This window comes from Centroberyx affinis, unplaced genomic scaffold (assembly GCF_046629955.1).
Source record: "Centroberyx affinis isolate AG114_WGS23_722 - 3 ecotype Tasmania unplaced genomic scaffold, CSIRO-AGI_Caff_v1 ptg002307l_1, whole genome shotgun sequence".
Lineage (NCBI taxonomy): Eukaryota > Metazoa > Chordata > Actinopteri > Beryciformes > Berycidae > Centroberyx > Centroberyx affinis.
In genome coordinates this window covers 110,001-135,643 of record NW_027280579.1, presented here as the reverse complement: position 1 = coordinate 135,643, position 25,643 = coordinate 110,001, and the positions used below count along the sequence as shown (strand labels likewise).

Genomic DNA, 25,643 nt, shown 5'->3' with positions numbered 1-25,643 from the left:
TTGGTATATAATGGGGATGTTGTGACATTTTAATGAAATAGCTGGTCGCTTACCACCAGCTCCAGGAATTTAAATTCTTCCCGATGCTCCCAAGCTTATGTTTGGGTCTGTATCAGTCTAAACTTCTGACTAAAGAAGTGTGTTGCAAATCGAAACAGATCAAAACAGAAATAAAATGTCACTGTATCCCTTTCATTTATACCAGTGAGTTTAGTGAGAAAGACAGAGAGTATAAACATCACTCCAAAATAAGAGTTCAGGTGACTTTACAGACTAGAAACTCTGGACTTTGCCAGCAAGTCAGCAACTTGATTACATGGTTATACATTTATGAGTCATTGCTGATATTTTCTGTCTATAATCTGGAGCTGTGTATGGATGTCTGGATGGATCTGTCACCTGTCTGTCTCTCTCTGTGCTATTATGTTTGTGCGTTTATCTTTGTTTATACATCTGACATCTTGCCTTTCCATCTGTGGATGTGTGTCTCTGACTTTCCATCGATCCATTCATCTGTTTGTGTGTGTGTCTGTGTGTATCTGTGTGACCATAATCCCTCTGCCTCTGTGTACGTCTTAATATATGTGCGTGGGTGTGTGTGTGTCTGTAGCCAACAAAGAGGAGGTGGTCCAGAAGGCCCGCCCAGTCTCCAGCGACGTGGGAAGCACCAACCCCAACTTCTCAGACCTCATGGACGAGTTCATCCAGGAGAGACTGAGGGCCAGGGGGACAGCGGTCAGTGCACACACACACACACACACACACACACACACACAAAGTAGTACAGAAGAAACCCCGCCCCCCAAACGCCCCCCAACACCTAGCCCCACCCGCACCAAAAACACCCATTTACACACTGCTTTCCTCTTGACACACACAGGGCCGTCGTGGCAGCAGCCCGGGCAGCCTGGAGGTTCCCCGGGACCTGCCGGAGCTCCTGGAGGGGGGTCATAGTCAGGGGTCGCGCCCCTCAGATGACCACCGGCCTATAGACGACCCCGGGGTGCCCTCTGAGTGGACGTCCCCCGCCAGTGCCAGTGGTTCTGATGTCATCAGCTCCGACAGCCAATCAGACTCCTTTAATGCCTTTCAGTACTCCAGCTGCAAGTTTGACAGTAAGGAACTAAGGACTGATTGTTTAATCCTGATGTGTGACCCTGCTATAGGAATTAACTGAAGGAAAAATGCTTTTCTCACTGTATGTCACTCTAGATAGGAGCATCAGCTAAATGCTTAAAATGTAATGTAAAGATCCTGTTGTTTTTGTTGTAGATTTTACTTTCAGTACCGAGGCATGTGGGGGAGGAGCTGGATCGGGAGGAGGAGGGCGAGGCAGCTCGCTGGACCAGGACAGCCTGGGAGGGGGCGTGGCCTGTGATGAACAGGAAGTAGCCAGTCTGACGACGCTCCATATAGACTCTGAGACCAGCAGTCTCAGCCACACTGTTACTGTTACTGGTATGTAACATGCATGTCTCTCTAGCTATCTATATCTAAATAGGGGTATATGTATGTCTCCATAGACAGACCAGCAGCTTAGACAGTCATACACACTTGCACATTGTCACTTTTTCTGTATGTATTGTACCTCCATCTAGAGTTCATATACAGTGAACAGCTAGTAATGCCCATATGCATATCCACACATTTTATGTATTTGTTATCTATATCTGTAATGTGTATATATATGATGAGGTTAACAGTTTTTTACTCACAGATATCTCTACACCTAGACACATTTCTGCACACTTACTGTATGGCCGTCTCTAGACTTGTTAATTCGACATACATGTTCAGTAGTATCAACTCTTTTCTCCTTGTGTGTGTGTGTGTGTGTGTGTGTGTGTGTCTAGGTTCAGAGAGTGCGTCTCCCATGCACTCTCTGGGGGGCTCTCGCTCCCAGACCCCCTCCCCGGCCACGCTGACGGCCGAGCACACCGAACACTCCCACTCCCACTCCCACACACACCTCCAGCTGGACCAGAAGCTACACCACTCTGTACTGCAGACGCCCGACGATCTGGGTAACACACACACACACACACACACACACACACATACATACATACACAAATGCAATCTTACACCAGTGGTTCCCAAAGTAGAATTCCTCATTTCCCATAGCAGGAGTGATATTGAAGGTTTATTTTGAATGGAATTATTGATTTCATAAAAGTAAGAATTTACCTACTCTAAGGTGCTCTACTGACTGACTGATTCACTGATTGATTCTAGAAACCAGTGAGTTCCCCAGTGAAGACTGTAGCGTGATGGCGGGCGGCTCTCTGACTGGATGGCATGCCGACGTTGCCACGGTAATGTGGCGGAGGATGCTGGGTATCCTAGGAGACGTCAACAGCATCAAAGACCCAGAGATCCACGCTCAGGTGTTTGACTACCTGTGTGAACTGTGGCAAAACCTGGCTAAGGTATACACACACACACACATGTTCACATTGTTTTATGTAGGATAAGAAAACATGACACTTTTTTGTATAGATCATGTTGGTAAAATGACACTTATCTCAACAGATCAGGGATAATTTGGGCATTTCTCTGGACAACCAATCGTCTCCTCCGCCCCCTGTTCTGATCCCGCCCCTGAGAATCCTCACCCCCTGGCTCTTCAAGGTAGGCGGGGCTAAACCATTACCATGTGGATGAATGTCACATATATCGGTGGTCCTCAGGGTGCAGTCTTAGGACCTCTATAGTGGTCATTAGCATGGGGGGGTGCTCAGTTGCTTCTCAGAAAAAGAACACCTGAGATATTATTCCATGTACTAGAAGTTAGACCAGAAGCTGGGTTTCCATTGTAGTGTTTTTTATGGGAATTATGAGTTCCAAAGTTATAAAAGCTGAATGGAATTGGAAAATTTTGATAAAAAATGTCTCAATATTCCCAGAGAGTTTTTTTCTCTTGCTTGAGGTGGAACGTTTTTTGTAGATAAATTCTGTGATAAATAGCAATGGAAATGCATTCGTTGAATAAATAACATAGGCTTGGCAGGATTGGCCAGATGAATGGTTCAGTCTCTTCAGACATAAGTTGATTTGGACATTCTGAATTGTTGTCTGTGATATCTGTCCACCACGACCTCCAGAAATGTCACAGCATTGTCTCTCCCATGTATAAGGTTCCCATCATAGTGATGTGACCATCAGCTGATACATAAGAATATCATCATTTCTTTTTTTTTTTCTTCAGACAGCATGACATGGCCAACATTAGCTGACACCAAAGAACAATAACAACTTGTTCAATAGTAATTAATTCTTGAAAGACTCTTTCCATTTTTCTGATGGATGTGAGAATCCATATCTACAAGGAAGTGGGTGGAAATGCACCCAAATTGCATGTTTTTTTTGCGCCATTTCAAAAGTTCGCTTAAAATTGGCTTGACAGTCGGATGTAAACATATTTAGTGAGAGAATGAAATGTATATAGTAATCATTTTACTCTCTCCACTATCTCTGTATGGACAGTTATATAATTTGTTACAATATCAAATCTACAAACAACTAAATCTCATAAAATGGGAGGAGTTCCCCTGGCTCATGTGGATGTTTGTGTGTAACTGACTTGGAAATAACACAAAATACACTTAGGCAACTGAAACTTGAAGCAAAAAAAAAACACATTGCACTTTAAATTGCTTGTTTGTGGGTGCATTTTTGTCTGTGTGTGTGCTTGCATGCATATGTACGTCAATGCATAACTTGTGTGTGTGTATTTTCCTCCAGGCCACCATGCTGACAGAACGTTACAAACAGGGGAAGCTCCACGCCTACAAGCTGATCTGCAGAATCATGAAGAGACGCCAAGATGTTTCCCCAAACACAGACTTCCTCACACACTTCTATAACATCATGCACCAAGGCCTGCTGCACCAAGACCAGGTAGACTACGTCATTCTGTGTGTGTGTGTGTGTGTGTGTGTGTGTGTGTGTGTGTGTGTAAAGACAAGCAAGTTAACATGTATGTATCTATGCTGTTACATTATTAACAGAGGCTACACATGATCAAATAATATATATAACCATATTCTTTTAAACTGTAATGAGTGGGAACTGCACCAGTGACGTTGTAACAGACATTTCACCAAAATACTTCGGCCACAATATAATTGCGTGATTCTTAATGTGTGTGTGTGTGTGTGTGTTTTTGCAGGACATAGTGAACACCATCATCAAGCACTGCAGTCCCAGATTCTTCAGTATCGGTCTGCCTGGAGCCACCATGTTGATCCTGGATTTCATCATTGCTGCGGCTAGAGTCACCGACTGCTCATCACTTAATGTAATACGCACATACACACACACAGACGCTCGCACACACAGTATAGTAATACAGTAATACAGTAATTCAATGGAGACACAGCATGACACATATCCACACAACTTTAGACAGTTTACTTTCATATCCCTCCCCTCTACCCTTCCCTCCACTTCTCTATCCCTCTGCTCCTCCCTCCTCCGTCCCTCCAGGCTCCCAGAGTGGAGGCCCAGATCCTACTGGGATCTCTGGTGTGTTTCCCCAACCTGTACGAGGAGCTGCCGGCCCTCCACCCCACCACAGCCGAAGTGGTCCTCAACAAGTTCACCGACGTCAAGGTAAATGGAAGACATAGCTTGGATGGGGGGTCGGGGGACGCAGCCTACGTGATCTGATTTTGATGAAACTTGGATGAAACTTACACTGATTGGCCAGATGGGGGCACTATAATTAACGGTCAAAATTTCATATTTGAAATTTGAAACAACTGCCATCGGTGCAATTTTGATAAAACTTGGAGGGATAACACGTTTTGCCACATAAGTAAAAGTCAGTTTCAAACTTTGAAAGGCCCTAGCTCCTACACCACAAGTCTGATTGAAGGTCAAACATTCAAACTATACCTGCCACACCACCGGTTCAGTTTTGATGAAACTTTGAGGGAATCAGCATCCAAATGGCAGCCAAAAAAAGGAAAGGGGACATACGAGTAAACATGTAAGTAGGTCTAATGGTACTGTTTAAGTGATAGATAAAACACTAATCCTATTTTAATGAGTTTTCTATTCATATTGGATTCATATGTAAACAGATGAGTGAAGCAAGTTGCTGCAAGAGTTGGGTTGATGTGTATATTGAATTAGTGATAATAATAGTTGAAGTACATTAGAAATTAATTGTATGCTAATGATGTATATCCAGCAAAGAAAGGTAGCATAGCTATATTTTCTCTTCATGTAAGCATGATTGCTTGTAGTCACTCAGATAAATCAATGTAAATTTCAGAAGCAGGATGAAGGGTTGAGCAGCAGCACAGGGGCAGGCAGCAGGTCTCCTAGCTGAGGCTCAGCTCACATTATGATCACAGAGAGGGGAAACTGAACATGTCCATCAGGACAAGTTGGACAAACTGGAAGTTGTGTAGAATTGAAAGAATAATAACATTTTTGAGGGGCAACTTTAAGGCTCCCTACTGATTTGTCCCTACCACTTTCCAAAGTAAACCTACGCCCTTAGGTGGCGAGCTAACAGGTTAATGTCTCATCAGTCATTCTGCTAACAGTCCAGAGCAACGTTGTTATTGTTGTTGTTGATGTGTAAACAGTTAATGCCATGCGTGGCGGCGTCTCAGGCCGGCTCGGTGCTTTCGTACAAGACAAAATCTTGTTTTGAATCACTAAGCGGCCATTAACCGTGACCGCAGGGACAAGACGGGTGTGTGTGTGTGTGTATGTGCGTGATGGTGTGCATACCAAGCGCTGTCTGTGTGTGTTTATAGCGTATAGAACACCTCATAATGTAACAATGTGTGATTTGGGTAGTTTTTTCATCATCTGAAAAACAATTAGCGTTTCTGAGCATTCGGTACGCCGATCCATTATACATACCTGGAGGAAGTTTTTTATGTTTATTTGTCTGGGACCCAAAGGAGAAATTATGCACCGAAAATGATTGGGAACAAATTACCTAGTGGTTGGTCTTGTGTTACGCACATTAACTTTGTTTTTTTGTACGCTGTTGTATTTCAGGAGCACATTATCAAACACATCCTGACCTCCGCTAGAGACGAACCCTCCGCTCCTGCTAGGTAGGTGCAGTGTGTGTGTGTGTGTGTGTGTGTGTGTGTGTGTGTGTGGTTTACATTTGTGTTTGTGTGTGTGTCAGCCCAATTTCCCACAGGGTTCATTATAGTTTAAACTAATCTAATCTAAAACCAACATGTGGGTGTTTGCATATGTTCACTGTTTGTTGTTTGTGTGTATTTTATATGTGTGTCATAACCAACGTGTATGTGATTCCACTGCCTTGAAAAAGTATTTAGCCCCCAACCCATTTTTTCAAAATAAAATAACAAATATAAAACAAAATAAATGTTCCAAAACCTTCCCACAATTTACAAAAAAAGAAAACCAGAAATGATTGAATTAAAAAAATGATTCATACCTCTTGTAATTGCAAGCTCAAATTTTCACAGCTGCAGTTCGTTGCCTCAACAGTCACACAATTTGTTGATTGACTCCACCTGTGTAAGAAATTAGGTAATTGCATTACCTGTTGTCAATTGTTTTGTAAACATTAATATCCCTCTCTTTGGGAGGTCCTAGACAGAAAAATAGATATGATATGAATAAAGAGATATGATTATAGAGAGAGACAAACCTCAGAAAGAGTACAAGAGCATTGCCAAGGCATTGAACATCCCTTGGAGCCCAGTGCAGACCATTGTGCAGAAATGTAAAACAGGATTCCCCTTGCCTCTGTGATGATAAAGGAGTTGGATGGTCTATCTAAACATGGTGAAAGTATCAAACGCACGGTCGGCAACTAAATCCACACAATCCATATTAGAAAAGCGAGCCTCTAAACGAGCCGTTTGGACTTCCGTAACTTTGTGTCACAAAGGTTCGCTCATTATCATTTTTGTAAGAAATAATAGACTAACAAAGTGTTTTTTTCAAAGCAGTTGAGCGGTTGTCATTGTTTATTACCGGAGAGTTTTCCCTACCTGTAGCCGCCGGGCCGCGGCGTCTCACGTTTCACTCTTGAAACGGTTAGCTAATCAGAACAGAGGGTTGTTAATATTAATGAGCCTTAATGACACCGCGACAGAAACAGCCTGTTCTTGGTAAGGCTCAGGAGATGCTGGAAAATGAACGTGTAAAAATGGATTGAGAGTGTTTGTGGTACATGACACCACACACACAGCTTTGAATGGACCTCAAGACAGAAAATAAAACACTGGAAAGTGGAGAATATGGGACCTTTAATGGGAGGGTTGCAAGGAAGAAGACCTGGCTGAAAAAAAACATATGCTTACCCAAGAGTGTCACAAAACGGCATCCAGAAGATACGGCATGGGTATGACAGAAAGTCTTGTGGTCTGACAAGACCAAAGTGGAACTTTTTGGCCTGCATGCTAAGCGGTATGTATGGCACAAATCAAACGCTGCACACCGACCAGGTAATGCCCTTCCCACAGTGTGAAGCCGTGGTAGCATCATGTTGTGGGAATGCTTTTCAACAGCAGGGACCAGGCAGAGCCAAATCAATGGGAAGATGAATGGTGCAAATTACAGACAAAGCCTGGACAAATATCTTTCTACCCTGCGCCAACAAGCTCAAACTGGGGAGGAGGTTTACCTTGCAGCAGGACAATGATCCAAAGCGCACTGCAAGAGCAACAGCGGAGGGGCTTAAAATGAAGAAATAGATGTCCTTGAGTGGCTCAGTCAGAGTCCTAACCTTAATCACATCGAAAATCTGTGGCAAGACCTCATACTCTCTGGGCATCATTTCTTTTTTAAGGTGGACTCTGTGATGGTGAATGTGTGACTCCCAAAAATTCCCGTAACTAAACTAAACTAAAAAAAACATTCCAGGCTGTGAGATTGAAAGTGTGAAAAAAGGGATGGGGGCTGAATACTTTTTCAAAACGCTGCAAGTGTTTACTGCTTGCTAACGTTCCTGTATGTTTCTAATTTCATGTATGTGTGTGTGTGTGTGTGTGTGCTTATCTTCACTGTTTGCTAACTCTGTGTGTGTGTGTGTGTGTGTGTGTGTGTGTGTGTGTGTGTGTGTGTGTGTGTGTGTGTGTGTGAGAGAGAGTGAGAGAGTGATAGAGACAAACCGTGTGTGCTTTTATGTTTACTGATTCTGAACATATTTGTGTAGGTGTTTGTGTGTATATCTATATTTCTATGGGTGTGTATGTGTGTGTGTGTAACAGCACGTGTGTGTGTCTGAGTGACTGTCTCTCACCCTCCCTCTCCGTGTCTCTCTCTCTCTCTGTGTGTGTATAGGTGTGTGGCTCTGTGCAGTCTGGGTATCTGGCTGTGTGAGGAGCTGGTTCATGGGACTCAGCACCCGCAGATTAAAGACGCTCTCAACGTCATCTGTGTCACTCTGAAGGTCAGTCACACCTCTATACAGTCGTTTAGCGTTACTTATTATGTTCTACCCAGGGTCTGAAATTAACACCTGCCAAGCACCAAATACCAGTAAAATATCAATAAGGCTCAACCAGCACACTGGCTGGTAGTTATTTGAGAGGTTTTATTTTAGTTGAAACTTTAACGAAAGTCTGATAGTGTGCATTCACAATTAAGATCACAGGCGGCATTTAAAAGAAACATTATGGCATCAGAGATAGAGGTGCTCTCATCAAAGGTTAGCAGTAGCAGAAAGTCTGGGTAAAATGCATCATTTCATTCAATGGCTGATCACACTGTTAAAAAATCAGCAGTTGGATCCAGCCTTAGCAAACCTGATTGGTGCATCTCTAATTGGAGATGAGCAGTACTGCCTTAACAGGAATGGGGATTTTCACCCACCAAAATTTGATTTTAGCAGCAAATGTCTGTCAGCAAATGTTTTTAGAATAGATAATAATTATGTAGTGGTTGGTTGGAGGTTGGATTTGGCTAACATGGTGGGCTGTAAGGAGCCAAAGTGTGATAGAAAAATCCTGTTGGGAACGATTGTTTGTGTTGGTGGAATTGCCTCGGTCTGTATTGCTGCAGAGTTGTTTGTGTTTCAGGACACTAGAATGGGAGGTCTGTGGATCACAATAATACAGTCCAAGATGTACTGTCTCATCTATAGCCAAGTGGCTCTGGAAACACACACACACACACACCCACACACGCTCCTTGTTCACCTTGGAATCCCTAGCTTGTGTATCGGCAGCCAATGGCCTGCTAAGACACTACAGCTACACACACACTTGCATTCACTTACTCCTGGGAGCAAACCCTGGACTGTCAATATGTTTGGTCCTCCTTCAGATAGGAGACTAATCCAGCAGGGAATGCTGCAAGCTGTCTGTCATTCACACACACACACACGCGCACACACACATACACGTACACACACACACACACACATCTTGTCCACTTTGGAATCTCTTGCCTTCATACCAGCAGCCAGTAGCCTCAGCCATGGGCTCTGTGACCCACACACACAAACACAAAGCTCAAGGGATTGTACTATTTCTATACAGAGCTGCCTCTTCCTCTTGTCCTCCTCTTCCCTCCTCCCCCAGCAATCCCTCCTTTCTTCCCTCCACAAGCACTTTTTTTTAACTGTGATCACGGCTACTGCAGTGATCCTGATGCTGTTCAGCACAAAATAAAAATGAAAGCTCCTTGTTGGGAAAGTTGGTCATCATCACAGCAGAGAGAAGGATATAGATACAAACAAAACATAAGTAGAGTATTGAAGATAATACAACAATTACAAGAGAACATATTGAGAATACTACAACAGATAAATAAGATGGAAGAAAATGTGTCCAGAACTGTTTGCAGGCACGTAAATGTTCATTGCAAGCTGTTCACATGAGTTGTTCACAGGAGTATAAGTGAAAAAACGGGGCGATTTCCCTTGATGTGGCCCCTGAATATATAATATAATATGATGGCTATCATACTGGGAATTTACATGAATACCTAAGTGTGTGCTTCTTTGTCCAGTACCCCAATAAGAGTGTAGCGTTGGTGGCGTCGGACATCCTCCACCTTCTGATCAGTTACGTGGACCATCTGCAGAAATTCCCCCCCGACACGCCCAAGAAGATCGTAGAGGTGAGGCACAAATTACCTGACACTATTCTACAATCAAAGGATTATCATTATTTTAAACACTGGCCAGTATTCAGTATTTGTTGGGTCAGCATCATGGTGTCTGCAGGTTCCGAAAAAAGTTGTAATGTGGCTTAAATTGCATTTTATAAGATCATGGGCTTAAAATGTCTTGAACACTGTTAAATATGGCTTTAGAAATGCTGTTTTTAGTGCCCTATCTATAGTTTATTGTCTATAGTTGTTTAGTTTTCATGTTTATTTCAGTTGTAAACATTTTTTTAGGTTTTTTGTGTTGTTTGTTTTTTTCCCCCTATTTTTTAGTGTTTTTTATGTTTTAATATTTCTCTAGCAGACAATCTTTCCTGATTTTGTCTTTCTCAGATTTTGATTGCCACCATCACGTACCTGCTGCCTTCTACCGAGTCCTCTCCTCATGAACTGGATAAGAGGGTAACACATACACACACACACACTTTATCTCTCTCTCTTTCACACTCATTCATTCACTACATTACCTGTTTTGCCTTGAAAGGTAATCGTATGTCTCTGTGTATGTTTCTTGTGTGTGTTGTGTGCTTGTGTGTGTGTGTTGTAGCTGGTAGTGTCCCTTCTGTTGTGTCTGTTGGACTGGGTGATGGCTCTGCCTCCTAAGACTCTCCTTCAGCCCGTTAATACACGCAGCCCTCCAGACAGAGAACAGCCCACCAAAACCCTGCTCAGCTGTATTTATAAGGTATGGATAATGCTCTGTGTGTGTGTGTGTGTGTGTGTGTGTGTGTGTGTGTGTGTGTGTGTTCATGCCCCCTAACCCCTCCCACTTGATATTCATTCAGCAGTGGCAGGTCACCACACTGCCACCACAGCTAAAGGCCTATATTCCCCCAAAAATCCAATGACTAATGTTGAGAGTGAGTGATTTTATCAGACTGCAATATCCTCACAAGAACAGTTTTAGTGCTCTCAGGTACTTTCCAATGTCACAGGTATTTTCCTCTCTCACAACTTACCTAATTTTCCATAGCTAAGTTTCCATATTTTTATGTGAATTACAATGTGTCGAAAAGCTTAAAATTTAGCTACAAGCAGAAAGTGTTTTGTCCGATAAAGAAATTGGAAAGAAAGAAGATTCTCAAAGCGCATAATGAAAGAGATGCCAGTAAACACATGTAATTTTATGCAACATTTCAACATCCGTTCTCTCTCACCGACCTCCCCCCCTCTCCACCTCCGCGTCCAGGTTTTGCACGGCTGCGTGTACGGAGCCCATTCCTTCAGCAGCCCCAAGTATTTCCCCCTGCAGCTGTCGGACCTGCTGAGCTCGGACTACGACCCGTTCCTGCCCCTGGAGAACCTCCGAGAACCGGAGCCGCTGCACAGCCCCGACTCGGAACGCTCCAGCAAACTGCAGCCTGTCACTGAAGGTACGTTGCCTCAGGCCGGGGACACACTCCACGACTTTTACGCCCGACTGCAGCTATGATTCGGCATCATGACCGATTTTTGAGTCAGTGGTGATCGTACAGATGATTTTGTAAGAGTTCAGGGCTTAAATTTCTTACCTCCTGGTCCAGTAGGGATCATCACAATTATTCGAAATATGTTTGATTTTTGCGACTCCAGTCTGGACAAATCAGTGATAGCCAATGAGAGTTGTGCTCCAGAGAGGGGAAAAAAAGATACAAGAAGTGTGGAAATAAAAGTGCTCCACCTCCATGTTTGTTTTGTTTGGGTGTTGCAGCAGTGCAAGAGTTTGTGTTTTCACCAAATAACAGTGTTGCGTGGCATTAGAACCTGGGTAGTGTGTTCCCTAAATCCAGCTGGTCTTCAAGTGTGTGTTCCCTAAATCCAACTGTCATCAAGTGTAATGAAAGAATCATTAAGTCATTGAGTGTGTGAAGTCCACTCTATTCACACAGCCTGTTCAGTTCAGTGTTAAGTAATGACACCAATCAACCATATTGAAAATGATCCAGCAAATGAATAAAGTTCCACTGCCTTCATTGACAGATTTACAAGCTCAAGTGTGCATCGCTCGTTATTCACATTATGGGAGAACAACTACACAGAAATGAGTCCAAACATGTTAATATGCTAATACCTATTCACATCATCATATTCACATATGGAAGTAACATGTGCATAAATATGTATCATAATAGCAGTGAAAAACAGTCCAAAGCAGATCATGTAGGTGGAGAATACACACACACACACACACACAGAAAAAGATCTGGAACCCAGATCCATCCAGCAAAATGCAGCCCATTACTGAAGGTAAAGAGAAGTTTGGTGTGTGTGTGTGTGTGTGTGTGTACATGTGTATCCGTGTGAGAGTGTGTAATGCCCCCTGTCGTGGTCCACCAGGACACATTGACTAGCCTAATGACTGGAGCACCCTGATACACCATGCTCTCCTCTCCTCTCCCCTTACCTCTCTTCATCTCTTCTCTTTTTTTTTTCTTTTCTTCTCTTTTCTTTGCCACTCTTCTCGTCTCCTCTTTGTTCCTCTTTGTTCTTTTTTCTTTTCTCTTTGTCTCTCTTCCGTCCTTCTCTTTTCCATTTTTCTTTTCTGCTCTTTTCTCTTTGCCACTCTTTTCTGTTTTTCTTTTCTGTTCTTTTTCCTCTTTTCTTTCTTTTCTTTTCTTTTCTTCTCCCCTCCTCTCCTCCTGAGATCTCCTGAGGTTTAGCTAGTTGTTGAGAATGTCTGGTCAATACATATCTGTAGTCTACACACAGCCCTGTCAATAAGGAGCTCTTGGAGTGTGTGTGTGTGTGTGTGTGTGTGTGTCACAGTGTGTGTGTCACAGTGTGTGTGTCACAGTGTGTGTGTCACAGTGTGTGTGTGTAATGATGTTGATTAGTCAGGATCTGCTGGCAGCACAGTGTGTGATGGCATTGGCTTCTTCTCAGCATGGGGCAAGCAATGTACACACGCTGTAGGCTTTGTGTGTGTGTGTGTGTGTGTGTGTGTGTGTGTGTGTGTGTGTGTGTGTGTGTGTGTGTATCCCTGTCCCTACTTTTCGAGGTAATTCTTGAAGTTTTGTTGTAACCTGCAACCTAAATATCAAGTCTCAGTAACATCTGATGTTCAACAAATTTTTTGCCAGTTTCACCATATGTTTCACCCAGAATGTGTTCATACTTTCCATTCTAGACTTTGCTTATTTTCTGTGATATGAATTTTATACATTGTAGGCTTGGGCAATATTCAAAATTTTATATTGAGATATTGTCCCGCCAAAATATTGCGATATACAATATCACTTTCATAGACTGCTTTGCATAGAACTGAAGACTAAAAATCTTGAATAAGTGCATTTTGAAACACTAGCACTGTATATCCTACCTGTATTTTTCTTCATTTTCCAGTGCATAGCCTTATCCAAGTAGCTGCCCTCTAACTGTGTTTTCCCTTCTCTCCTTCCAGTTCGCAGTCGTATCCAACAGGGCCTGGTTTCCATTGCAGCCAGAACGGTCATCACCCACCTAGTCAACCATCTAGGACATTATCCCATGTCTGGAGGCCCCGCTACGCTAACTAGCCAGGTACAGTGTGTGTGTGAGTGTGTGTGGTGATGATAATGATATTGGTATGATCTATATGATGTTGATTGCTTGCTTGTCCCAAGGGAAATGAAATATAAACTCTAAAAACAAATTATTGATGTAAAGCTCCTCAAATGAAAGAGATAAAGCTATTAAAAGAAGTCACCCCTTTGCCTTTTACACATTTTCTTGTGCTACATAATTAGTCCATAACACATTTATTTAAGGTTTTTGGTCTAAAATCAAAAAAAATTCCAAAAACAGGAAAATCTAGTTTGCAAACCCTCTTTACTCACTTGGGCTATATTGCATATTTTCTTTTCAAATTGCTCTAAATTTACATCTTAGTTTTTGCCAGTGTGACAATGTAATGCCCATGTAAGTGATGCCCATGTAAGTGAAGGGGGTCACTGGCATTTTATACCTTCACATAAATTGACCTTCAGGTGTTTGTGTTTTTTCTAGGTGTGCGAGAACCAGGACAACCCGTACTGTGAGAGCGCAGACCTCGGACCAGAGCTCTTCCACTCACCAAACCTGCAGTTCCTGGTTCTGAACGGCTCCACGCTGCTCTCAGTGCTACAGGTAAACTGACCTGGAAGGAGTTCTTCTGTCTTGTCGATATTATTTTGAAGTCATTTGACCCTTCCTTACGTATATATTTTAAGCCTTTAAATCTCACTAGCTAGAGAAAACCTGGTGTCTTGTCAAGTATGAATTTAAAGATGCTTTCATTCAGGGCTTGTGCATGTCAAGCCACACAAAAAGCATGAGCCAGGCATTATGTTTTTTTGACTGGTAACTCTACACATGACCACAAAACACTGCTTGTAATGCTTGACAGTGCAACTTTAAGTCAAAGTACACTGAATGTACAAAATATGAGGGACACTTACTCTTTTCTTGAAGTACACTGATGAGGTGAATCCAGGTAAAAGCCATTGCCCCTTATTGATTTCCCTTATTAAATCTATACCAATCATAAAGGAAGAGATGTAGATAAAGAGAAGCAGACGAGTTAGAGAAGGATGTGGATTGTGCTAAACAGGCTGCAACTCAATATCATGAAGATGTCCCTAATATTTTGTGTATTACCACTGGACTTTTATCTCTTCCTCTCTCTCTCTCAGATCCGGTCGGAGTCCGGCGTCCCGGGAGGCGGCATGACGGCCGGCCTGTCCTCGGCTCCCGCCTGCGTCCGGGTCATCATCCGAGACGTGGCCGGCAAGCACTCCTGGGACTCCGCCGTCCTCTACGGGCCCCCGCCGTGCCCCCCGGCCAGCCCGGCGCGCACGCTGCCGACGCCCACGCCGAACCTCCGCTTGCGCACCCCGCCGGGGGGTCCGCCGAAAAGGGAGGGCGCGAAGAGGGAAGACGAGGCGGACGAGGGGGAGCGGGAGGAGCGGGAGGCCGAGGAGCGAGGGAGAGGGACGGAGGGCGAGAGGGAGGAGATGCAGGGCGAGGAGGAGGAGGAGGAGGAGGAGGAGGAGGGGGAGGAGGAGGGGGACAAGAGGAAAGCCGGCGAGGAGGAGAAGGGAGGCGGAGAGGAGGAGCGGGAGGAGGAGAAGGAGGAGGAGGAGGAGGGGGAGCGTGGAGAGGCGGGCTCGGAGCAGCTCCCCGCTCCGCCGTTGGCTAAGCGCGTGTGTCGGGAGGCGGTGCCGGCGTGGGATTCGCTGAGGGAAGGAGACGACGCCCTGGACGAGATGCTGCAGTACCTGGGCTACTCTAGTCCGGAGTGTCTACAGAGAGCAGGTATACACACACACACACAGAGTACCTTAAGAAATAAAACTGTATTCTTGTCATGGTGTAAAAGCCTCTGAAACAGCATTTAGACCATCACAGGACACTAAAACTCTCCATTGAAAGCCGCACTCATGAAATTGTTGTCGGTGGGTTAGTTAGCTCATCTAACCAGTAATCCAGGCCAGTTGACAGCCGACCTGACTCCTGATTGGTCCCCCAGGTATGCCGCTCAACATCCCGGCCCCTCCCCCGGCGTGTGTCTCGGAGAAGCAGGAGAACGACGTGATCAACGCCATCCTGAAGCAGAGCGCCGCCGAGCGAGAGTTCGTCCTTCATGTACGTAGTAGAATCCAGATCCATATAGACCGAATGAATCTCTGAAGAAGAAAACAAAGACTTTGGACTCAGTTTTGACTCCAGTGCAGGTCGCAGCACTAAAACTCTTCTCAGCGGGAGAACTTATTATGATAAAAGCTAAAGCTATTACTAAACACTGGGCTATATGTGCACTATATTTGTTTCTGCTCATTCAGTGAAGAGCTTTGTTCATTTCACATTTTCTGTAGCAGTGGTAGCAGTGTAGTTGCTGTATTGACATGTCATGACAACTTTTTTATTGTAACAGACAGACTTGTTTAAAGTTATGGACATCACAAAAATAACGTTTTTCTCACCAAAGTCTTTGGAAGTCCCTACTGCACACACACCATGGAGAAAGTTGACTTTAATTGACTCTATTAGATTTCCATGATCTTTATTTCTTACTTGCCATGCTGTTGTTTTTTATTTTTGTTTTTTTCCTAATTTTAAATGGTTGAATGTTTCAGAGAGGTGAAGACTTGAACATGAGAGCAGTGCAGCAAACTGAACCAGAGACCCAGACGCCACAGTCGGCCTTCTACTACTGCAGGCTACTGATCAACATACTGGGACTCAACTCCTGGGAGAAGAGGTGGGAAGACAGACCACACACACACACACACAGTCTCCTTTTTCCAGAAGGACGCAGGATACTTAAGTACTATCAAAGTGTTGTGATACCAGGTCCTGGAAAAGTCTTAAAATGTCATAAATCTTATTATCTACACTCAAGTCCTGCAAATGCAATTAATACATCTTGAGTACAGTTAAAATTTCATTTTAAGTCTCAAATTCTGTTTCATAGGTCTTCAAAATGTTGTTTTCTCTGTCTCTGTTTTGTCAGTGAGAAATCAGCCCAGTCAGACCTACAGGTCTACAGTTTTCATTTTTACATTCATTTCAATTGCGACATTTATCTTTGTCTTAAAACTTCATTATTTTTCTTCACTTTCACCTTCGTCACAATGTAGGGACAAGGTTTTTTACACCATAATCCACTTCTATTTAAGTAATATTTCAGCAAGTAATAGTACTTCTAGTTCTACTTTCCACCCCTGCATGTAGTCATTTAATCTAATGGGTGCTGCTAGCTGCAAGTTAACATGCTAGCTTATGCCTAGCCCTACCCATTGGTAAAGCTAAAAAAAAAAAAAAAGTAATTGAACTGTTTTTTTGTTTTTTTTCTTCGGTAGCTGTAGGACAGATGCGTATAACGTGCCAAACGCCCAGTGACGGCAAATAAGACTAAAATTGCAAATTTCAAAAGTACTTAGTGATAATTAGACAGCACGTGTTCCATTTATACGGCACAACGTTTCATGTTCCCAATGAGTCTGGGCTAAAATACAAAATGTCAAGGTATCCCTTTAAATGTGTCTGGCCAGCTAATGGACACTCATCGCTCTTTATGCTTTATAGAAAACTGCCCTCTGTGGAATTACACCGCCTGCATTCAGCCAGCACAAAAGACTTCTTAACACACTCTGAGCGTGTGTGTGTGTGTGTGTGTGTGTGTGTGTGTGTGTGTGTGCGCGCGTGTGTGCGTGTGTGTGTGTGTGTGTGAAAGAGAGTGTGTGATAATGAGTATAGTACTTTATTGATCAAACTCACCCATTTGGAGTCAGCATAAAAGAGGCTAGTTTAAGAAAAGAAGAGCGAGAGAGGGAGGGATGGCAAACCAGAAAATGGGAAAAAGGGAACTGAGAAATAGAGAGATGGGAGAAAAAAACAAAACAAAGGGAGAGATGTAGCCAAAAGGAGAAGAGAGGATGAGAAGTGGGGTCAAAAAAATGGGGGAAAGGGACAGAAAGAGGAAAGAGAGAGAGAGCGAGAGGAGAGATAAGCAAAGGAGAGAGAGAGGTACAGAGAGATTGTCTAATCATGTTATTGTCCCCCTTGGTCTCTCCAGGTATTCATCTGGAGCATTACTGACACTAAGACACTGACAGTCATCCTCCTGTGTGTGTGTGTGTGTGTGTGTGTGTGTGTGTGTGTATGTATGTATGTGTGTGTGTGTGTGTGTGTGTGTGTGTGTGTGTGTGTGTGTGTGTCCTTTTATGCTTTTCCCTATGATCCAGGGTGTAAATGGGAGTCTTTGAGAGCAGAGAATGAGGCCATTACCAAGTATCAGTTTAATAAAGACTCTCTCGCTCTCTTTCTCTCTCTCTCTCTCTAACTCTCTCTATCTCTCTCTCTCTCTCTCTCTCTCTCTCTCTCTCCCCCTCTCTCCCTCTCTCCCTCTCTCTCCAAAGAGTGAAAAGAATGACATGTCATTATCAGTCCACTCCGAGCTTCACTGCTGGAGACTCGGTTTTACATCGGAGCTTCTCAAACCGCGGGTCGGTGGCCGTTGACTGGTCCCCGGGACGTTGCTGACCGGTCCCTGGTGGCATACATGAACTATGGTTTTAATATAAATGGGGATTAGTCTTTTTCTAAGTGGACCCTGAGGGTAACGATAACACTGTCTGTGGTCAGTGTCGGGTGGCAATGCTTTACCGAGTAACTGAAAATCAGCTTACGGTGGCCTGTAATGGACAGAATCATAAAAGTCACATTTTTAGATAGAGATGAGTCGGCTGGAAAGTGAGTTTTTCAAAGCCAGGAATCTCCACACCTGACAAAGTAATTGTTGAGTCATTGGTATTGATCAACAAATCCCCATAGATTATAATATCATATAAAAATCTTACCTGAAGCAACCTCGATGCTCGTGTAAAGACGAGCTTATAAGGAGTTTTTTGGCAACTGTGTGGGGGGTAGTGAGCACATTTTCCTTTTTAGGACCCCGGAAGTTGGTAAATTCAAAGACGACAAAGGAATAACAAGCAAAGCAAATACAAAAGTTAATATTTTATTGAAGTACGAGTTACTGGGTGAATCACTTTGACAGTATCTGACATGACAGTCTCTCCATACAAAAGACCAGGCTACCATAATTCCTACTTTTACATAACTAGTTTTAATTTGGGGGTGCCTGACGTATTCAAGAATTAGCTCACGTTCAGACCAGATGCTTTTTAAAACCTTGGCAGTTACCTCTCTCTACTCGGCTATCAACAAAGTCGCTTTTGTTTTTTTGTTGTTTTTTTTTAAATCCTGAGCTTGTTTGGTCGTTTTTCCCCAGAGGTTCTGTCAGCTCTGCTTCCTGTCTTATTAGCTGTCACCGGATTGGTTGTTTTTTCCAGGAAGCTGTGACAACAACAGGCAGCCAGCCAATTAGGAGAGACGCCTGTAGTAGCCAGAGAATGCTGGAGAGAGGCGCGGGTGGTTTAGCCATAAGTTTGGATAATGATTCCTAACCTCTGTGTGTGTGTGTGTGTGTGTGTGTGTGTGTGTGTGTGTTTTTGTGTGTCTTGCAGGAGTAACTTCCATCTGTTGAGGAAGAATGAGAAGTTGCTGAGAGAGCTGAAGAACCTTGACTCCCGGCAGTGGTGAGCAAACGTGACGAAACACCTCTCGCCTTTTGCTGCATCCCTCCTTCCCTCTCTCCTCTTCCATCTTTTCATCCTCTTCTTACACTATTCCTCCTCCCGCTCCTCTCCTCCTCCTCTCTTCCGTTTCAAGATCCTTTGTTTTATCCTCTCTCTCTGCTCCGAATAGGATTCAGCAGCGCTCTCCGTTTTTAAAGAGTTCTGAAATTCAAGGTTGTGGAACAAACTCAAAGCCTCAAGAGATTCACTAGTTGCCCTTTTTTTTCACGATGAACAACAGCAATTAAATAATGTTAGGTTATAGCTGGATCCGGGACTGTGCTCGAACAACTGGAAGAGCGGTGCTACCATGAACGAGCATAGGATTCATGAAAGATGAGTCGCCACGCTCTCATTAAAAAGCCATCTTTATTATTAAAATCGTGATGAAGGCCCGAACAATCGAAACGTCACAGTTTTAATAACGGAGCTTTTTAATGGGGACAGTCTGGTGCCTTAGAGCTGGACACTAAAAGACATTTTGTGGTGATCCAATATTCATAAAAAAAAAAAATTCAATACATGGGATTACAAGTAGGCTAATGAAGGTTTGTGATGAAGTACTTTGCGTTCTCATAGGCAAGTCAAAGTCTTGATATGCTTATATTAGAGATTATTGATCTCCCCCCTCCCCCACCGCTGATCACTGAATATCCACACATTCACTTTTCAGTAAGTTCCTAAAGTCATTGGAGAGCTGATGGAGTCACACAGATTAAGAATAAATAAGTGAATTAAGCATTAGGATCAGTAAGATCAGTGACGATCCAGATGAAAAGATCCAGATGAAAACTTATTTTTGGCATGACCGGCCATTTTGGTTTCAACGCTCAGAAGTCACCTGACAAAAAAAATGTTACTGCCTTCTCACTCCACTCCTCTATTGTTCTCCTCTTGATCATATTGTTTTCCTCTCCTCTCCTCTTCCCCATCTCTCCTCTCCTCTCCTCTACCCTCCTCTCCTCTCCCCATCTCTCCTCTCCTCTCCTCTCCCCATCTCTCCTCTCCTCTCCTCTCCTCTCCTCTCCTCTCCTCTCCTCTCCCCATCTCTACCCTCCTCTCCTCTCCTCTCCCCATCTCTCCTCTCCTCTCCCCATCTCTCCTCTCCTCTCCCCTCCCCTCCTCTCCTCTCCTCTAGCCGTGAGACTCATAAGATAGCAGTGTTTTATGTGGCTGAAGGCCAAGAGGACAAACACTCCATATTAACCAACACAGCGGGCAGCCAGGCTTATGAAGACTTTGTCTCTGGACTTGGATGGGAGGTAAGAAAGTGTCTAGATCTAAATACCTTCGGATACGTTGACATTTGAATGTCAGTGTTTTTCTTCTCCAGACATTAGTCACATTGTCAATGAAAATGTTTCTACATTTGTCTTTTTAGCTTCCTGGAATTTCCAATAATAAATTGTGCGGAAGGGAAGCCCGGTGGTTAAAGAGGCTATCCTTCAACCAGATAGCCAGGGTTCCAGCCCCGAGATTTTATAATAATAATGATAATAAATTCATAAAATAAAAAAAACAAACAACACAAAATTGGAAAGTGGGCAAAAAAAAAGTCTACACAGTTTTCATTTTCATTTTTTCCTCACATTTTTCTCGCATTTTCAGCAGACTGGTGGTGGAGAAGCATTGACCTACTGAACCATTTTGAAATTCAGTATAGTGCAAAAAGAGTATTTGGACAGGCGCATTGTGTTTGCTTTATATTGACTTAAAGAGGTGTGTACACTTGCAGTTTGAGAGAAATTGCACGCAAAAAAGAATGGGATGAAACCCTTAAATCCAGATGTGCCATGTCCAAACAGACTTACTTCTGTTAGCAAAACAAAAGATGCTTCTACTAAGTAGTAAGTGAATGGTGTGCACACTAACCTAAACAACCAAAGCGTTTCATTTTTCATTCATTTATCCTTTTTGAATACATTGTCAGAAATGTGTTGCCTTTTGTTTTTACTTTAATTTTGCTGGTTACTGTATCCAAAAGAAAGTGAATCAAGTCTGATTTAATGAGTTTTCATTTCAGGCTGAAAGGTGGAAAATTTGAAAGGGAGTTCATACTTTTGATATCCACTGCATGTACTTGTTTGTGTGTGTGTGTGTGTGTGTGTGTGTGTGTGTGTGTGTGTGTGTGTGTGTGTGCCCTAGGTGGACCTCACCACGCACTGTGGCTTCATGGGAGGCCTCCAGAGGAATCGCAGCACAGGCCAGACCACGCCCTACTACGCCACCTCCACTACCGAGGTCATCTACCACGTCTCCACCCGCATGCCCCACGACCAGGACCACAACCTCACCAAGAAGGTACCATGCTCACCGACTCTCTGACCAGCTGGGGTTTTTGGGGGGAATTCTGATGAATCGAATTAGCTGACCAGAAATAACAAAGTTGAATAAAAAATGTCAGTATCTCAGTTTTAATTTGTTCTTGAAAGACTACTTTCATTTTCTGATGTAGCTACCTTCTATGCTCAGGAACCTGTTTATTCTCTTCAACCCAGCTGATGGAAACGCACCTGATTCCCATTTTATTTTGAAATGTTAGAATTTGCTCGACAGTTGTATGAAAACATAGCTGCTGTCTATCTAGATATCAAGCTATCTGTATCTATCCATGCCTCTATCTCTTTATGTGTCTTATCTCTTCCTCTCTCAGACTACTGTCTCCGTCAACCCATAAACCCTCCAAGAAGGAACACACACACACACACACACACACACACACGCTTCTCTCTCACTCCAACACCAGGAGATGGTTAACTGTTTCTAAGAAATGGTAGCAGTCATTGTGTGTGTGTGTGTGTGTGTGTGTGAGTGTGAGAGAGAGAGACAGAGCAGAGCCCCTGTGGTTAAACCCACTGTGTGTTTGTAAGCTATAATGGCACAGCCTCACCTTAGATCCTCTCCAATCCTGTCTGACCCTCCAAGTCACATCTCTTAGAAAAGAGAGGGGAGCCTGCTATTTAGCAAGAGGACTTTGTGTGTGTGAGAGTGTGTGTCAGGGTGTCTTTAAAAAGTCTTAATGCTTTAAATCAAAGTATTTATGTAGAGCTGCAACGATTAATCGATTAGTTGTCAACTACTAAATTAATCGCCAACTATTTTGATAATCGATTAATCGGTTTGAGTAATTTTTTAAGAAAAATAAGTCAAAATTCTCTATATTTTCTGGTTTCTTTCCTCCTCTATGACAGTAAACTGAATATCTTTGGGTTGTGGACAAAACAAGACATTTGAGGACGTCATCTTGGGCTTTGGGAAACACTGATCCACATTTTTCACCATTTTCTGCCATTTTATAGACCAAACAACTAATCGATTAATCGAGAAAATAATCAACAGATTAATCGACAATGAAAATAATCGTTAGTTGCAGCCCTATATTTATGTTCAAGGCCTTAAAATGTGTTTAATATGTTGTTGCTTTTTCTCTACTTTTCTCCACCACTGTTACTGTTTGAAAAAGGTTTTACAAAGTCTTGAGCTTGACTTGACTGAAACCTGGAGTCTGCGTGTTTGTGTGTGTATTTGTGTGCTTGTCTGTATGCGTGCATGTATTTCAGTGTGTCTGTATCAGTGTGTGTGAAAGAGAAGGAGTAATTAGCATTAATGAGCACACTAATTGCTGTTGCTTTAATTTCAGTCCAATTATTCTTTTTGGGTTGGATTGGGTTGGGTTGGGTTGGGGGTAATGAGGAGAAGAGAGGAGGAGAAAAGGGAAACAATCATCCTCTTCACTCCTCTCCACTGCTCCCACCTCCTTTTTTTCCCCTCTTTTCCTCCTTCCCTCTGTCCTTCTAGCTTCCTCCCCCCCCTCCTCCTCTCTCTTTCCCTGAGAATGGCATTGCACTCAAGCATAGATCACTGGACACACACACACATTCACAGACGCACACACACACACACATTCACAGACGCACACACACAGACACATAAAGCACACAATCATAAACACACACACACAATCATACACATATGCACACCAACCTGTTAATGTCAGTGTTTCTATAGTACACCCATGCTTCCCAATAATTCATAGGGGCAATCAGTTGTGTGTGTTTGCGGTATGTGTGCATGTTGTCTCAGTGTTTGGTACCCAGGTTTATGGTGTGTGTGTGTGTGTGTGTGTGTGCGCACCTGTCACCCCCCCAGGCGCTGGTCGCTCCGCACATGGCCATAATGTCCCTCTAATCAGATCACACTTCCTGCTTCTCGGCCTATCACGTCGCTGCAGGCTCCTGATTGGATTATCAGCGCCTGGTTCGACACCATCAGTCTCCCTGATCAGCTGATGGCCCCATCGAACACACATACTCTCACACACACACACACACCATAAACCTGTTTACCATTACACAAACACACACTCACAAAGGACGTTATTCGCACAAACGCACACTAGCTTCCAAATGTGCGTACACACACAGAGGTTGACAAATGTGTGCACACAGAGGCTAAACTGACATGCATACACATGTCCATACTGGCAGGCATTTATCATCCATCCCCCTGCTACACACACACACACACACACACACACACCCTGCAGATGTGAGTGTAGTCCATTGCAGGGCTGTTTTCCAGTTCTCTCTCTCCCAGCATGCTCTGGTGTCTCTCATGCCACGTCTGCTGGAAACGTGATTAAAAGGATTAAGGCCGATTAAGTGGCGGTGGCACTGAAGACGCAGCCACTAAGATTTTAAACGGTGAAATATTTCTAAGACAGTGTTACGACTCAAAGGGGCACAGCAGCTCCTAGGACTTTCTGTCAGAATCAGTTCCGACACCCAAAAATACAGCTTGAAGCTCATAATTCTCTCTTTGAATGCATATTGATGAAGGCAGAGCACATTAGCTTTGAACATCCTTGTAATTTGTTTCACACTAACAACACCTCGCATCGCAAGTGTTGTCAGCAGGCAGTGTCTCGATAATTCACCCTGAGTTGTGTTTTTTTACCTCATCAAAAACATGCTTTAATGTCAATGAAATATCAGGCAAATTAAGTATATAAATCAATGCAGTCAAGTACTGTAAATTCAACTATTTACGAGAAATGGGTGAAGTCACTTTAAAACTTGTTGAATAAACTGAATCATGCACGAGCTTTAAAAGCGTGTGCATGAAAAAACATCTTGTGCCCTCAATCTAGTAAAGTAAATATGATCTTTGTATATGCCAAGTATAGCATTTCATTAGACAGTTTATCCAGGAATGGCTTTCTGGGTTAACAAATCCCCACACTCTTCTCACCTAAACCTCCTTACATCTTTAACAAACATGACGGAGCTGATTCCAGTTAAACATACATTTAAGCGGAAATCGTCTTTGATGTGTTTGTCTCAGGGCCGAGGCCAACGGCGGCCATCTGAAGGTGTGTGTGTGTGTGTGTGTGTGACGCACCTGACAAGTAGAGAGGCCTCTGTGGGGGTGGGGGGTTGTGTGTGTCTTTTGTCAGACGTCAAGGTTAATGACAGAGCTGTTGCCAGCCTTCACTGTAGCCCACTGAGTGAATGGGAACCGCGCAAACACACACACACACACACAAACACGGCATCAGACTTGATCCCATCCATCTTCCAGCCCGTAATCCATCTTTGGAGAGCTTCACTCTGTCTTGCCGTCCTCTCTCCGTCTTCACACACTCACTCCATCACCCCCAGGGCCACCTATAGCACATACACACACACACACACACACACAGTCAAAAGCCTTGAGTTTATGATGGACACAGCCTGTCTAGCTGTGTGTGTGTGTGTGTGTGTGTGGTAAACATTGACTCAGTTTCAGTCGTTTATGCTGCAAGAGAGAAAAAGTTGAGAAGTTTATTCTTGTTTGCTTCTAGTTTTAATTTCTCTCCTGTCCTGTTCCTTCCTCCTCCCACTTTTCTTTCCCCTTCTCTCTCTCTGTCTCTCCCTCTCCCCCCCTCCAGCTAAGACACCTGGGTAATGACGAGGTCCACATCGTGTGGTCGGAACATTCCAGAGACTACCGCCGAGGGATCATCCCCACCGAGTTCGGAGACGTCCTCATCGTCATCTACCCCATGAAGAACCACATGTGCTCCATCCATATACTCAAGAAGCCTGAGGTAAACGCAGCGTTCGGTGTGGTTCTGTGTTCTAGCACTGATGCTGGGGTTCTACCGGTATGGGTGGGTTCTGGGTGACTCCCGGGTTTTCCAAGTTTTAAATAAAGGTTAAATGAAATTGAAATATGGCTGACACCAAAGAGCAAAGCCAACTTGCCTAAAACTTAGAAATTGTTGAAAGACTATTTTTCTCTTGGATGTTTTCTCTCATGTAGCTAAATTCTCTGTTCAGGAGGCCTGATTCTTTACTTCAACCCAGCTGATGGAAACTCATCTAATTCGCATTTTATTTTTTTGTAACATTTCTAAAGTTTGCTTAAAATTCACTTGACACTTTAACACTTACAGGAGCG

The 25,643-nt window shown here is 43.5% G+C and overlaps 1 protein-coding gene across 1 annotated transcript in view; it reads left to right on the top strand.

Annotated features, from left to right (window-relative positions):
• Window positions 1–25,643, top strand: part of ralgapa1 (Ral GTPase activating protein catalytic subunit alpha 1) — a 73,127-nt gene that overhangs the window by 21,921 nt on the left and 25,563 nt on the right. The window contains exons 19-42 of the mRNA XM_071533003.1: window positions 611–735; window positions 881–1,115; window positions 1,273–1,458; window positions 1,854–2,024; window positions 2,236–2,429; window positions 2,533–2,631; window positions 3,745–3,900; window positions 4,172–4,300; window positions 4,489–4,614; window positions 6,025–6,083; window positions 8,296–8,404; window positions 9,967–10,077; window positions 10,459–10,527; window positions 10,673–10,810; window positions 11,315–11,498; window positions 13,505–13,623; window positions 14,089–14,208; window positions 14,754–15,375; window positions 15,590–15,705; window positions 16,197–16,321; window positions 19,092–19,163; window positions 20,341–20,464; window positions 21,348–21,503; window positions 25,132–25,290. Of these exons, the coding sequence (XP_071389104.1) occupies window positions 611–735; window positions 881–1,115; window positions 1,273–1,458; window positions 1,854–2,024; window positions 2,236–2,429; window positions 2,533–2,631; window positions 3,745–3,900; window positions 4,172–4,300; window positions 4,489–4,614; window positions 6,025–6,083; window positions 8,296–8,404; window positions 9,967–10,077; window positions 10,459–10,527; window positions 10,673–10,810; window positions 11,315–11,498; window positions 13,505–13,623; window positions 14,089–14,208; window positions 14,754–15,375; window positions 15,590–15,705; window positions 16,197–16,321; window positions 19,092–19,163; window positions 20,341–20,464; window positions 21,348–21,503; window positions 25,132–25,290 (3,704 nt within the window). The remainder of the gene's footprint in view (window positions 1–610; window positions 736–880; window positions 1,116–1,272; window positions 1,459–1,853; window positions 2,025–2,235; window positions 2,430–2,532; window positions 2,632–3,744; window positions 3,901–4,171; window positions 4,301–4,488; window positions 4,615–6,024; window positions 6,084–8,295; window positions 8,405–9,966; window positions 10,078–10,458; window positions 10,528–10,672; window positions 10,811–11,314; window positions 11,499–13,504; window positions 13,624–14,088; window positions 14,209–14,753; window positions 15,376–15,589; window positions 15,706–16,196; window positions 16,322–19,091; window positions 19,164–20,340; window positions 20,465–21,347; window positions 21,504–25,131; window positions 25,291–25,643) is intronic.